This window comes from Notamacropus eugenii, chromosome 3 (genome assembly GCF_028372415.1).
Source record: "Notamacropus eugenii isolate mMacEug1 chromosome 3, mMacEug1.pri_v2, whole genome shotgun sequence".
Lineage (NCBI taxonomy): Eukaryota > Metazoa > Chordata > Mammalia > Diprotodontia > Macropodidae > Notamacropus > Notamacropus eugenii.
In genome coordinates this window covers 347,523,787-347,538,772 of record NC_092874.1, presented here as the reverse complement: position 1 = coordinate 347,538,772, position 14,986 = coordinate 347,523,787, and the positions used below count along the sequence as shown (strand labels likewise).

Sequence of the window (14,986 nt, the reverse complement as noted above, 5' to 3'; positions counted from 1 at the left end):
CTTTATAGCATTCCTTGTACATGTATATTCTTATTGTAATTATGAAATGTTCAATATGATAGTTGACAACTACGTAATATTTTAAGGCTTGCAAAGTGTTTTGTAGACATTTTCTTACCTGATCTCCACAAAAAAACCCATCTGGTATGTACAGGTAAGAAGCTGAAAACTCATTTATTTTAATTTTTTAAAAAATTTATTGCAGTAGGTTATTCAGTGCTAGAAAAAGTTCAATCTCCTGCATCCCACAAGTTATTCAGTAAAAACTTTACCTTAAAGATTAATCATCCATAGTTTCCTTAGTATTAGAAGCTATAATGGATAGTTAAGAAAATAATACTAAACTATAGCCATATTCATAAAAAAATTACTTGATAATTTATACTGTTCAAAATAATTGTGTTAAACTAAAGGGGCAAGCCTGGTAGTGAGCATAGTATGCCATTAGTTTCCTTTAAAGGACAGCATTAGAATAGGCATGGCATGGAAACAGCGGAAGCCACAGCCAGGAAGACTTGGGTTTGAGTTTTGTTTCTGACACGGCTGTGTGACTATGGATAAATCCTTTAACTTCCTAGTTTCCCAGATAATCTCTTAAACTATAAATAAAATTTTACTATACATCTGTATTATTAGAGAGAGTTCACGCACTGTGGAAATCAAAAGTCTAGGAAAGACCAAAAAAATTTAATTAATCAGCAACAACAGTTTGCATTCTAGTGGCTAAGATCATAGTGGCCTATAGGATAATTTCTCTACCAAACTGCTTAATTTAATGACAGAGAGTAATTTGAATTTTCTAAACTACTTACAGTAAAATGTGGTCCTTCTTTGAAACTGTTTAGTACCTTGTAGCTTTCTTAAAGTAGTCTATTTTATATTATAACTTAACTATGGATATGTTTTATCTTTTTTAAAAATCTCTCAGCTTCTTGTGGTCAAAGTCTTTGTCTTCCTTAGAGCACTTAACACAGTGACTCTGGTTAGCACTCAGTAAATGCTTGTAAAATGAATAAGATAATGATTAATGTTTACACTACTTTGGCAAATGTTAAAGAAAGTATGGCTGTCAGTAACGTTTTCATTCTATTTCATGAGTGGGACAAAATGAATCATTTCTTCTACTCAAGATTTAACTACTTACCCAATACAAATTTAGAAATCAAAGTTTAAAATTCAGCAGATTAATAGTATGTTGTTTGAAACGAGAGATTAGCAGTGATAAATTACAAATCACCTGAAGTTCAAGAGATCATAAGATCATAAACTGAGAGATGAAAAGAATCTAGAGAAAATGTTAGAAATTCTTTTGAAAAATGTAAAAGTCTACTGTGTATACTGTATTTAAAAAAAGGGCTTAATTTTTAAAAGTAGCCTATTTTGCTAGAATTCAGTGAGGCAAGTAGAACATACAACAAGGTTGGCATCTATGATATACTCCCCTGGCTCCATGCCCTCACAATTATAATGGATTTAGTCAAGGTAATTTATTTTAATATCACATAAATGTATAACAAGAAACAGAAAGGAAGCAAAGGGCCATCAATTTCAGTCTTTAAACATAATCCTTTGAAAATTCTTGCTATCCTTGGTCTCTGAAGTGGTGATTAAACACCAGAATTTTCCATTACTTAAAGTATTTCCTTTGTTCACTTTTAACTTAACTCTTTGGGACTATTTGTATTCTAATTAACAAATGTTTGCCATTGTGTATCAGGTAGCGAATAAGAAGTTCAGAAATTAAGGGTGGAGCCAACATGGCAGATTAGAAGCAGCAATTCAACTGAAGTCTCCTAACAAACATTCCCCTCCAAACAACTGAAAATAACTCCTCAAATCAAATTTTGGAACAGCAGAGTTAACAAAAGATCAGAGAGACATTTTTCAGGCTAAGACAACTTAGGAAGTCAGCAAGAGAGTCTGGGACAATGGGGTGGGAGCAGCCCATAATGCATGTGGCAGTAACATCAGCAATGGACCTTGGATGTGGCTGTTACAATGGCAGCAGTAACAGCTTCTTGAACTCTCAGCCCAGAGAAGGCAAGGGGGTTGGACAATTGGTCAGAAAGAGATTACAGAGGACCCCTTGCTGGCACTGGGTATAACTGGCAGTGATGGAGAATTCTCGTACCCATATGCAGTTCTTGGTCATAGTTCCAGGGCAGAGAGGAATGCTTGTGGCAGATAACAAAGGAGCAGAGGCCCTCATCACAGTTCCAAGGCAAAGAGGAGTATTAACTTTGATATCATTCTATTACTTATTTATTACTGATAGATTAAGAATTAGGAGGCCTAGTTTAGTTTTCATCAGTAGAATGAGTACTTAAGATTTAGTTTGATTTAAAGGACAGTATGACTACCTAACACTGGAGTTTATAAGATGTTAACTTCCCCATTTCTCTGCCCATACCCATTGAATCAACAAGGTCATAAGACATTCTGCCTGGCCATAAACCTAGCATGTGACTACTTTGGTATAAGGTCACTGACATAGGATTTTTCAGACTTTCCAGAGGATATTGACTGTGCTTCCCCCCTTACCATGGACTTTGGAAACCCTCTTTTGTAAACAAGTCAGCATGATTATGCCAAATGTAAACTTACCCTACACCTTTACTAACTGTATAAAAGACTGCTCCAATTGTTCTAATGTATCCCCGGCCACTGAGGGGCTTTGGGGATTGCATTTATTGACAACTGTAAACCTTGCTAATAAACGATCATGCTCTGACCTTTGGGCCTCAGTTTCTCTCCACTGCAGATTTTTATTACAACATACTACTTGTGGTTGCAGGAGAACAGGGGACCTGGTCACAGATCTAGGGTCAAGAGAAGTAATGCTGGCACTTGTGGCTGCAAGGGAACAGGGGCCCTTCTTGTGTAAAAATCAATGTGCAGACCTGGTGAATAGTGACTTTTCCTGAATCACTCCACATTGGAAGCACTGAAAACTTGCAGATCCCCAGAACTAACTGAAAATAGCAGCATGAAAAAGCCTGAAGCTTAGAACAGTGCTTCTTCAACCCTAGGTGAACAGAGCCCAACTTAACATAAAGTTCAAAGTCAAGAAATAAACTTGAAAAATGAGCAAACAACAGCAACAAAAAGAATTTGACCATTAAAAAGCTACTATGGTGGTCTGGAAGATTGAGACATAAATTCACAAGAAAACAATGAGAACACAGCTTATAACTAAAACTTTAAAAAAATGCTATCTGGATATAAACCCAGCAAAAATTCCTAGAAGCATTAAAGAAAAAGATAAGAGTGGTAGAGGAAAAACTGGGGAAAGAAATGAGAGTGATGCAAAATAATTATAAAAAAACTAACAGCTTGGTAAAAGAGGCACCAAAAAAAAAATTGAAGAAAATAACACCTTAAAAACAGAATTAGTCTAATGATAAAAGAAGCACAAAAATTCACTGATGAAAAGACCTCTCAGAATAGAAAAAAAGGTACAAAAGCTCCCTGAAGAAAATAATTCCTTAAAAATTAGATTTGGGCAACTGGAAGCTAATGATTCCATGAAACATCAAGAAAGAGTAAAACAAAGGCAAAATTTAGCAGCTTCCATTTTCAAGGAGTGGAGAGTTTGGAGTATAATGTTCTGGAACACAAAGGAGCTAGGATTATAACCAAGAATAGCTTACTCAGCAAAACTAAGTAAAATCCTTCCAGGGGTAAATGGGTACCCCTTCCAGGGGTAATAAAATAGAGGACTTTCAAGCATTCCTGATGAAAAGTCCAGAGATGAATGGAAAATCTGACATTTAAACACAAGACTCAATACAGTTAAGCTGTTTGCATTCCTATATGGGAAGATGATACATGAAATTCCTAAGAATCTTATCATTATTAAGATAGTTAGAAGGAGTCTACATAGACAGAGCACACAGGTATGAACTGATTATGTTGGGATGATTTAAAAAAAATGAAAGGAGTGAACAAAGGGGGAGGGGAGAAATTTTCCATGTAAAAGAGATGTGCACAGAAGAGTTTTTATAGTGAAGGGGAAAATGTAGTACAATTGTTTCAAAGGAAGTGTATAATATATATACTCTATTGTGCATAGAAATCTATCTTACCCAATAGGAAAATAGGAAGGGAAGGAGATAGGAGATGTGCAGGAGGGCAGGGATGATAAAAGGGAGATAAGGCAGGCAGTAATCAGAAGTAAACAAACTTTTGAGGAGAGACAAGATAAAAAAAGAGAGAAAGATAAACAGAAGAAAATAGGATGGAGGTAAACACAGTTAGTAATCATTACTGTGTATGTGAATGGGATGAGTTCAACCATAAAATGAAGGCAGACAGTAGAATGCATTAGAAACCAGAATCCAACTATATGTTGTATCCAAGAGACACATTGGAAATCTAAACACACAGAGATAAAGGGCTTTAGCAGAATCTAATATGATTCAGCTGAAGTAAAAAAAAGGCAAAGCTAGCAATCAAGTTCTCAGACAAAGCAAAAGCAAAAATAGATCTAATGACAAGAGATAATCAGGGAGACTACATTTTGCTAAATAGCATCATAGATAATGAAGTAACACCAACATTTTATAGCAAGTTTCTCTGATAAATTTCTCATTTTTCAAATATACAAGAAACAAGTAAGTTTATAAAAACTGATACATAGTCAAGGAATATTAACAGGCAGTTTTCAGAAGAAGAAATAACAATATCTATAGTCATATGAAGAAATGTTCTAAATCTAAATGATTAAAAAAATGCAAATTAAAAAACTTCTCAGGTACTACCTCACAGCTATCAAAAATGACAAATCCTGAAAGGAATGTGGGAAAATAGGTGCACTGATGAAATATTGCTGGAGTAGTGAACTGGTCTAACAATTCTGGAGAACAAATTGGAACTATATGCCCAAAAGGTTATAAAATTGCATACCCTTTGAGCAATGCCACTACTCTATCTGTACTCTAAAGAGATCAAAGAAATAGGAAAAGAACTTATAAGAACAAAAATACTTCTAGTACCTCTTTTTGTGGTGGCAAAGAACTGGAAATAGAGGGGATGCTTATCAACTAGAGAAAGGCTGAATAAGTTGTGGCACATGATTGTGATGGAGTACTACTGTGTTCTAAGAAATGATGGGGGTGGTGATTTCAGGAAAACATAGCAAGACCTATATGAACTGAGGCGAAGTGAAGTGAAAACTGGGATATCATTGTACATAGCAGGAGCAATGATGATCAACTATAAAAGACTTGACTCCTCTGATCAATACCTTGATCCAAGATAATTCCAAAGGACTCATGATGAAAAAAATGCTATTCACCTCTGGAGAGAGAACCAATGAACTCTGAGTGCAAATTGAAGTATGATTTTCTCAATTTGATTTTTCTGATATGGCTAATATGGAAATGCTTTGCATGATTTCACATGTATAATTAATATTATATCACTTGCCTTCTTAGTGAATAGAAGAGGGATGACAGGGAGGAAAAGAATTTGAAACTCAAAATTTAAGAAAAAGAATGTTTTTAAATAAATAATACTTTTTAAAAAAAGAAAGGTGGAAAAAGAAGCTTAGAAGTTAATCTGTTACTGACCAGATACAACACTCAGCCACCCAGGCTTACAAACTTGATGTCATCCTCAACTCCTCAATCCATCTCACCCTACACATCCAATGTGTTTCTATATCTTATTACATCTATTTTCACAATATCACTAATATAGATTGCTTTCACTCCACTCATATAACCACCACCATAGTTCAAGCTACAAACCTAGTTCAAGTCCTCATTTCCTCTGCCTGAACTATTATAATAACCTTTCTGATCTCTCTGTCTCAAGTCTCTTTCCACTGTAAACCACCTTCCATTGAGGACCAAAGTGATTTTCCTAAAGCACCCAACTGGTCAGTCCCTTTCTCAATACTTCCCCACCCCCAACTATCTTTATGATCAAATATGAAGTCCTTTGGCATTTAAAGTTCCTAAATTCTGGCCCCTTCTTACTCTCCCAGGAATTCTTTAACTTATAACCATTGATATATTCCAGCTTCACTGGCAACTCATTGTTCTAGGTATGATGATGCTGTTGAAGATAATAGCCAATGTTTGTATAGCACCTACTATGTGCTAGACACTGTTCTAAGTGTTTTACAGATATCTCATTTGATCCTTACAACAACTTTGGGAGGCAGGTGTTTTTATTATACCCATGTTAGAGCTGAGGAAACTGAGGCAAATGGAGGTTAAATGGCTTGCCCAGTCAGGGTCATACAACTAGGAAGTATTTGAGGTTGGATTTGGCCTCAGGTCTCCTTATCTCCACAACCAGCACTCTAGCACTGTACCACATAATACTCTAAATCCTTTACATAAAAGGAAGATCACCTTTTGTTTTTGCAAAAGCCCTGTGAGGCAGATACCTAACTTTTACCTCACAGGTATCAAAGCATTGTTTAACTATTCTAATTCAGTATGAAAAAGTGCAAAGGAGATGTCAGAAACAATGGTTTCACAACTTTTCCAGGGAATAACCTATATGATAACATTATAGTACTTCCACTGCAAGTTCCTTAGAAACAGCTTCATTTAAGAAATAATTGGGGAGATGTTGAAGTATAAAATGATAATCTAACCTCCTTTTCCAAGAGAAGACATACACTTTGATTTTTTAAAAAAAATCTAGATTATTTATGGAAACAAATGGTATTTTTATTAAATGCTTAGAAAGGAAAAAAGTGGGGTATTGGTTAGCCTCAGAGTTAGAAGAACCCATATTTAAATCCCGCTTGGCTGTAGATATATTACCTGTGAGACAGTGGACATGCCACAATCTTTCACTTCTTTAAAACTATAAATTGACAAGCTGTGAATTTGTATTAGTGGAGAGTTTCCACAAGAGGATGTCTCTTCACCATGTGTAGAAAGCAAATAAAATATTTATCAGGCTTAAAAAAAAACCTCCCAAACTGAATTGATTACTTATAAAGTATCTGACTTTCATTGCCTTTTCATTAAATCCATTTAGAGCCTCTTTCGGTAGCTTGCCAAATTTAGTTTTATAATAGTTTCTGCTGGCAGTGCCTTTTTTTTCTATGCTGTGATGTGACCTACATAAGAAAGCATAAGTAAAACCACTTGTAGTAAACCTAAAAGTATCATTCCTAATTCACTTGTGTTGCTACTCTGTAAACACATCAGGATGGTTTTATTTAGTACCAAATACATTAATAATGCAAAGGTCGTTAAACAGGTAGGTAGAATAAATTAGTCCCGAGTGATTTTGTTACTACAGTGTATATACATGAAGTTACAAGAACTGAGAGTCTTGTTTCAGGTAAGGTGAAATACGCTGATGAACATTGACACTTGCTGTTTTTCTTAACATCACATAGCAAAATATCCCCTTCATGTTTGTTAGTTTTTACTGATCTCCCCTAGGTGTCAGTCTATAAAATCTCTATAATACTGGCATAACAGGGGCATAAAAACAATTCTGGGAAAATCTCTTCTTCCCTGTCTTCGTCCTGAAATTAATACATTCCTTCAGTTTATTTTGTCTTTGAAATTGGAAATCAATCAGATCATTATTTGATGGATTATCAGAAATTAGTGAATGAATAGGAATAAGACGATTTGTCTATAATAGGATATCATCGTTTCTTTAAAGAATTTCACATATAAAAGGCATCAGCCAAGTAATAAGTTTTTCAGAAGTTGGAAAGATATGGGGGAAAAAAACAATTATGTATTTTCTGTTCAGCTTGGAAAGCAACCACTTATTATAAGTGTCCTATACAGATAAGCAGGCTTTCAAGTGCCTTCTGAACTCTCAAAATCCTTACTATGATAGCTATCCAACTACTGCAATTGACTGTGGTTGGGGGTAGGGCAAGGTGTGAAAGTGTAGATGGTGGAGAAGAAATACTAAACACTAAGTGATTCTCTCTGTCTTTCTTCTTCCTTCCTTCTTTCCTTCCCATGTGTTTTCAAGCCATGGATGCCCTGCTGTGCATCCCTAAAATGTGAGAAAATAGAATTTTAAAAAATTTAGGGTCTCAGCACAAATTAGATCAAATAGTATAGCTATTAATAGAGATATCTTTACTTAAAAGCAATGGAGAGGGAGAATTTTACAGTCTCTTGGTAGTCAAGTAAATGACAAAAGGGAAATCTGACAAATTTCTCATGTGTGATTTCTTTGAACTAAATGGCAGCAGAATACTGTCAATATGATCAATTCTCCACAAAAGAATCTAAAACTTGTTACACTTGTAAATGACTAGAAGCTCAGAGACATTTTTAAAAACTTTCAACTTATGGAGAAGATGTGGGAAACTAATGCACTGCTGGTGGTGTTGTGAATGGATCCAGTCATTCTGGAAAGCAAAACAGAATTATGCCTAAAGGGCTATAAAAATGTGCCCTGCCCGTTGATCCAGCAATACCATTCCTACATCTGTAACCCAAAGAGACTGTAAAAAAAAAAAAAAAAAAAAAAAAAAAAGGGAAAGGACCCACATGTACAAAAATATTTATAGCAGCTATTTTTTGTGGTGGCAAAGAATTGGAAATTGAAGGGATGTCCATCAGTTGGGAAGCAGCTGAACAAACTATGGTATATGCATGTAATGGAATATTGTTGTGCTATAAGAAATGATGAGCATGCAGATTTCAGAAAAACCTGGAAAGATTTATATGGACTGATTCTGGGTAAAGTGAGCAGAACCAGGAGAATGTTGTACATAGTAACAGCAACATTGTTCAGATGATCAACTACAATTTTCTCAGCAATACAATGATCTAAGACAATTCCGAGAGACTCATGATGGAAAATGCTATCCACATCCAGAGAAAGAGCTATGGAGTCTGAATGCAGATCAAAGTGTACTACTTTCACTTTTTTTTTTGCTTTTTCTTTCTCATGGTTTTTCATTTTGTTCTTTCTTTCATAATATGATTAATATGGAAATATGTTTAACATGATTGGGTATGTATAACCTATATCATATTGTTTACTGTATTGGGGAGGTGGGAGGGAAGGGAGAAAGGGAAAATTTAGAACTCAAAATCTTACAAAAGTGAATGTTGAAAAGTATCTTTTCATGTAATTGAAAGAAAAATGAGGGGAAAAAACAAACTATCAACTTAAACAATAAGGCCAATTTCTTCCCCCAGAAATAAGACCCAGCCGTATATAGCAGGGACAGGAAGGGGGTTGCACTGGTTCAAATCCCAACTCTGCAACATTGATTCATAGAATGTCAGACCTCGAGGCTGCCTTAGAATTTTAGATCATAGAATGCTAGAGTTGAGAGAGGTCATGTAACAGGAGGAAATACATTACCAGAGCTAGAAGGAACCTTAGAATCACGAATCATAGAATGCCATAGTCAGGAGAGGTGTGAATATCAGAGAATATCAGAGCTTGAAGTGGGAGGGCGGTTAGAATTATGGAATGCCAGAGCTAGATCAGGTTTTAGAATCATAGACCTTAGATATCAGAGTATAAAGAGCCTTCAGAGATCAGCTCTCTTGTCTAACCTTTTGGAAGCTGAGGGCATAAAAGTGAAACAATTTGTCACAAGTCACATAGCTATGAACAGATAGGGTTGGAATTACCTGTGTGACCTGGGGCAAGTCATTTTATATTTCTGAGACTCAGTTTCCCATCCATAAAATAAGGAATTTTCCTTGACCAAAATATACCACAATCTCTCAATTACTTAAACTTAAAGAGTTCCTATGTCCAATTATTTTCTTGCCCTGTTGCCAAACCAGTGATGAGCGTCTCCCTCCAAATTAAACAAGGCTGATTATCAGACAATAGACATGAACTGATGAAGCACTGTATTACTGTGTAGATTATTATTCACCTTACAATCTTCCAAATCTGTAATACTGTCTGTTATTTATTTTTGGTTTGTTCAGACTTGTGATTTCATCTGTATAGTAAACTCTTGGTGAAGCATTCGATCAGTGCAAATGTGCTACAACTTTGCAAGTTTATGGTCAGAGAGAGTTGATGAGACATTAAGAGACTAATTGACTTGCCGAGAATGATATAGCCAGCATATGGCAGAAGTGGGGCTTGAAATTAGGTCTTCCTGACTCCAAAGCCAGCTCTCTCAGCCATGTTGTCTCTCAGCAATACTAGTACATTTACTTAGCTGCATCCTAGATGAATGTGAATTCAGATTTAAAACTTTTTCCACACTGGAAAGTTATAAAAATATTAATTATAAAAGCATGAAGAGGATAAACAGTAGAATTAAAGTCATCATTCTTATCAAAGTTCTAAATATTATTTGAAAGTAGCATTTTGCAATTAATCCATTAAAGCAATATCTCCAATATCAACTTCTGGTGATTTAAAAAAAATCACCATAAGCCCTCTGTAATTTACCACATTTCAATTGTGAAGGTGGATTAAAAAGCTACACATTTGGCACACAGTTTTCATTTAGTATTGTATAAAATTGTTTCTTTTTTTTAAGAGGCATTTATGTGAAGAACCAAAAAAAATACTCTGCAAATGGATTCAGAATGTAGAATTTATTATGTAGTTGTGTTATAACATATATCATTATGAAAAAAATCCCACTATATCAGTTTGTCTTGTCTTAGACTTTAGAAAGCAACTAAATGTTGGATATTTTTAAACTCTGAAAAAGTATAAAAGGTAGGAATTATATAAACATTAGGAATTATATAAACTATAGCTGATTCAAAAGGTGAAGAGTTGTCTGTGGTGCTGAAATGTGACATCAAATCTGAATTTATTCCACTGTTAAAAACTTTACTACCACAATTTTTCCCCCTTTTGTGCTCCACTGAACAGTATTTCTTTGCTGTATTTAGCCTAAATACTTTGTTAGAAGTTTCAGTGACAGTTTTGAAACTTGATTCCCCAAGGTTCCTAATGAAGAGGCTAAGTTCTCATAATGTTGTTAGTGGCTTTACAACTCTTTAAATACAAAACATTTGAAAAGCATTTATTCTCCACCAATATGATAAGAAATCATATTCATGAAAGAGACCAGCATGGTAAACAAAAAGAGAAGCTGTCAAAAACGACAGCTGGGTATTTTAGGTTATAAAAATAAATTCAAGATGAAGTTCTGAAAAAGAAATCCATTCACAAAATACTGATTTCCTATCATGTAACATACTAACATGTTTGGCAAATCAAAGAGGCTTTTTTATACCTTACACAGAAGTTGAACTTGAACCAATATATGCAGGACGTACATTGTCAGCACTACATACATGTGATTAGCTGCCACTTGGTGAAAAGCGGAGCTAGATGGCACAAGGGATACAGTGCCAGTCTTAGCGTCAGGTCTGAGTTCAAATCTAGCCTCAGACACCTATTAGTGACCCTGGGCAAGTCACTTAATCCTGTTTGCCTCAGTTCCTCATCTATAAAAAGAACTGGAGAAGGAAATGGCAAACCACTCCAGTATGTTTGCCAAGAAAACCCCAAAAGGAATCGTGAAGAGTTGGACATGATTGAATAATTACAGAAAGTGAAATGGACCTTTTCCTTATTATTTACAATGCCAATTTATATGTGATATTTTGCATACATGCTTAAATCCATTCTATGGTTAAAAGGGGACACTTTTGTAGTCCCCTACTTTCTAACTTGGTGGATTCAATGTGTTTTTTTCATTCCTCTTTTCCCCTCTTTCCTTCCTGCTTTCTTTACTTCCTTCCTTCTGTCTGTCTTTCCTTCCTTATTACCAGCTGATAAATGAAAATAAATAAATAAAAATAAAAAATTATTTTTAAAAAAGACAAACACCAGAGATAAAATGATTTTCAGTTAAGAAAAAACACTTAAAGAAAACATGAAATTTAAAAGCTGCATATCTATATTGGACACATGATAATTGTCTGATATTGTTAAATACTTATTCTGAATTTATTAAAAAGTTTGTAATCTTGTGTTTTGTGTCACAAGTTTCAGATAAAATTCAAACTTGTAGAAGCCTTTCCCAATCCTAAATGACAGTGTTTCCCTCTGTCGTTATCTCCAATTTATATTGAATATATATTGTTTGTATATTGCCTGTGAGCTGCATTTGGCACATAAAAGGTGCTTAATAAATGTTTGTTGCCTTGACTTGATAGAAACAGTAAAACACACTGAAGTGCTTCCAATAGGCAAAAGGAAATGTTACTTTATTTCAATGTTAGCATCAATTTCATTAGGACAAACGGTCCTTGCGAAAGTTATTACATTTCAGCTAAGGCAAATACATTTCCCTAATTCTTGCAGAGTAACTTTTCCAAGTTTTAGTACTTATGACTCTTTTAATATAGTACCAAAATTATTCATGGATATATAATTAATATTTTGTTAACATGCTTTAGATTTCTGTATGGTTTTATCTTGCACACAGAGAAAAACAATAATGATAGCAATTCAAACATTTTAGTTAGTAGGATACTTTTGCTATGGATAAATGAAACACACAGGCAAAATGCACCTTCTCATTGTTTCTTATAACCTTCCCCAAGAAAATATTAAGTCATGAAATGTAATGGTTACCATGAGCGTTTCAAGTCTTATGAGGTTGTAGAATGATTTAATGAAACTATTGTGCTTTAGGGTTGAAATCAAAATGTTATGTGAAGTTGTTTGATGATGAAATATAATCATATTAACTATAGGGGAAGAAATCATTAAGAAGTGTATGACATTCTTAATCAAAATCTCAAAGTTGAGAAAAAGTAGTTTTATATACTACTGAAATCTTGCCTTTTATTGACCAAAATATTTGTATAATTGAACTGAAAAACAGCTCTGTGCTTCAGCAACATTTTTGTGTTTTGGAGGGGGATATGCCCTCTAAGCACAAGAATAGGAAAACATGGTCAATTTTAGAAATTACCTCTTACCTTAAAACATAAAATATCAATATAATGCCTCTTTCCTAGAATAATCCACTGTTGTACAACCTAGGACTAAAGAAGTTTCTCTGTCAGTAAAGTTTTATTCATTCTTTGTACCTAACTTCTGCTCTTCTCCCCTAATCCTACCACTCCAAAATGTGACCTTCCTTTATCCCAGATACCTTGAGATTTTCAAGATTAATTCAAAACTAGCAGTGATGATATACTGCTCCCACAATTATACACACACACACACACATATATGTATACACATACATATGCATTTTTTAAAATTATCTTAGATTTTTTTCCCTTTCAAGGTTAGTGCATGTTTGCTAGATGGTAATTTAAAATAAATACAAATTTATTCAGATGAAAGTAGTAACTGACACCCTAAATAAGAAGATAGCTCCCAAAGGAAAGCATTCATCAGCATAAATTTGAAGATTTAATGTTTAAAATGATATTTATAACAATGTCATAGAATTGCAAGATATATTTATATAAGAAACCCTGGGAATCAATCAAATCTCTCTAGTCCTTCAATATAAAAAGCATTCACTTCAAAACATCTATGTGTCAATAATGAAACATAGATTGTAAAATCTATGACTATTTGCCCTTGTTTCATTGGTTTAGAGAACTCACAGGGGGAAAAATTTCTCCCATTCCAATTAAAAACCATAAATATACTGCAACTTATCACAGAGTTGTCTGGGACAGTGAGAAGTTACTTGTCTTGCCCAGGGTCACACAACGTATATCAAGAGACAAAACTTGACCTCATATCTTCCTGACTCCAACATTAAGCCAAATCTATGGATGTAACAGTTTAAAGACAGAAAGAACGTTCTATGACAATTTATAGAATACTCATTAACTACACCAATGGCAGAAAAGTCAGGCTGAAAAACCATACTTAAATTTTTTTTTTTTAACTTCTCTCCCCTCTTTTAACACTTGGCTCACTGAAAATTACTTTTGCAGTTTGTCCACTAGATGGCTATGATTTCACCTACATACCCCTTCATTTGAAAAGGAATAAAACAGATAAAATTCATTAAAAAGAAAAAAAAACACGAATTTGAAGTTAAACAAGAAAGCATCAAACATGCTAACATCATGAGAAGAAATAGAAGCCTTAAAGATTAGAGAAAAGAGAGAATGAAGAGGAAGGAGAAGAGAAAGAACCTGTTTTAATAACTGAAAGAATTGAATTTCTAGAGTCAAATTACCCACTCAAGTAGTTCTGTTCCTATATAGATATTTATAGCTCTGTTGAGGAAAACAAGAAACATTCTATTTAACTTTTAAGCTGAAAATCACCATAATACTTCAAAACACCAAGTCTTTGGTTTTTTTTAAATCAGTTTACTCTCTTAGACTTGTAAGCTATGTCCATTAACTCAAAAAAATTTTTTTTAAGTCTGACTGGTTCATTCATTTCTACTAAGGAAGCATTTTCATAATTTGTAAAAGCAACATATTTGTTACCTGTATCTCCCTGGCGTGATACACAATTATAAGACCAAGCAGGATAATCGTGGAGAGGCTGATAAGGCATTTCAGAGCTAGGGAATATAGGGATGCCTGAAACAGAGACAAGAACTTTCTTTCAAAACCACATTAATGGTGTGTCACTTCACTGACACCCCCTATAATGACACACGGAGACAAGCAGTTTCTGCAATGGAAGTGAACCCTCTTTGCCCACCTGCCTTCGCTCTGCCTCTGAGACCACGCAGAGATTAGGGTAATGAGGATAAAGAGGACAGGGTGAAAGGTGATCTCCGGGACCCAGCTACTGATCCCCAAACTACAGAAGGCGAGAAAACCAGGAACAAAAGTTACTGTGATCTTAAAGGTGCAGGAGAATGGACGCAAAGTCCAGCACAGTGGCACAAAGTAGACCTCCCTTAGTCCCTGGATTATTTATTTCATTTGCAAGAATACCCGGGCACCTTGGGCGGCAGCGAGAGGCACTTCCGAAATGCTCATCCTGAAGCAAAGAGCTCCAGGAAAGGAAGGAGCTGGCAGGCCCACATGTCTTAGGGTCCCCACTCTGCCCAGCGCAGAGTCACCCCATACATGCCCCTGCCTAAACGACCTAA

General features: G+C 34.9%; 1 protein-coding gene across 7 annotated transcripts in view; it reads right to left on the bottom strand.

The window, feature by feature from the left end:
* Positions 1-14,986, bottom strand: part of KCNN2 (potassium calcium-activated channel subfamily N member 2) — a 180,299-nt gene that overhangs the window by 162,412 nt on the left and 2,901 nt on the right. For all 7 annotated transcript variants that reach the window (XR_011964428.1, XM_072597187.1, XM_072597192.1 and 4 more), the window contains exon 3: positions 14,370-14,465. Coding sequence is in view for 6 of the 7 variants with exons in the window: in XM_072597187.1 (XP_072453288.1) it covers positions 14,370-14,465 (96 nt within the window). In the remaining variant the exon portion in view is untranslated. The remainder of the gene's footprint in view (positions 1-14,369; positions 14,466-14,986) is intronic.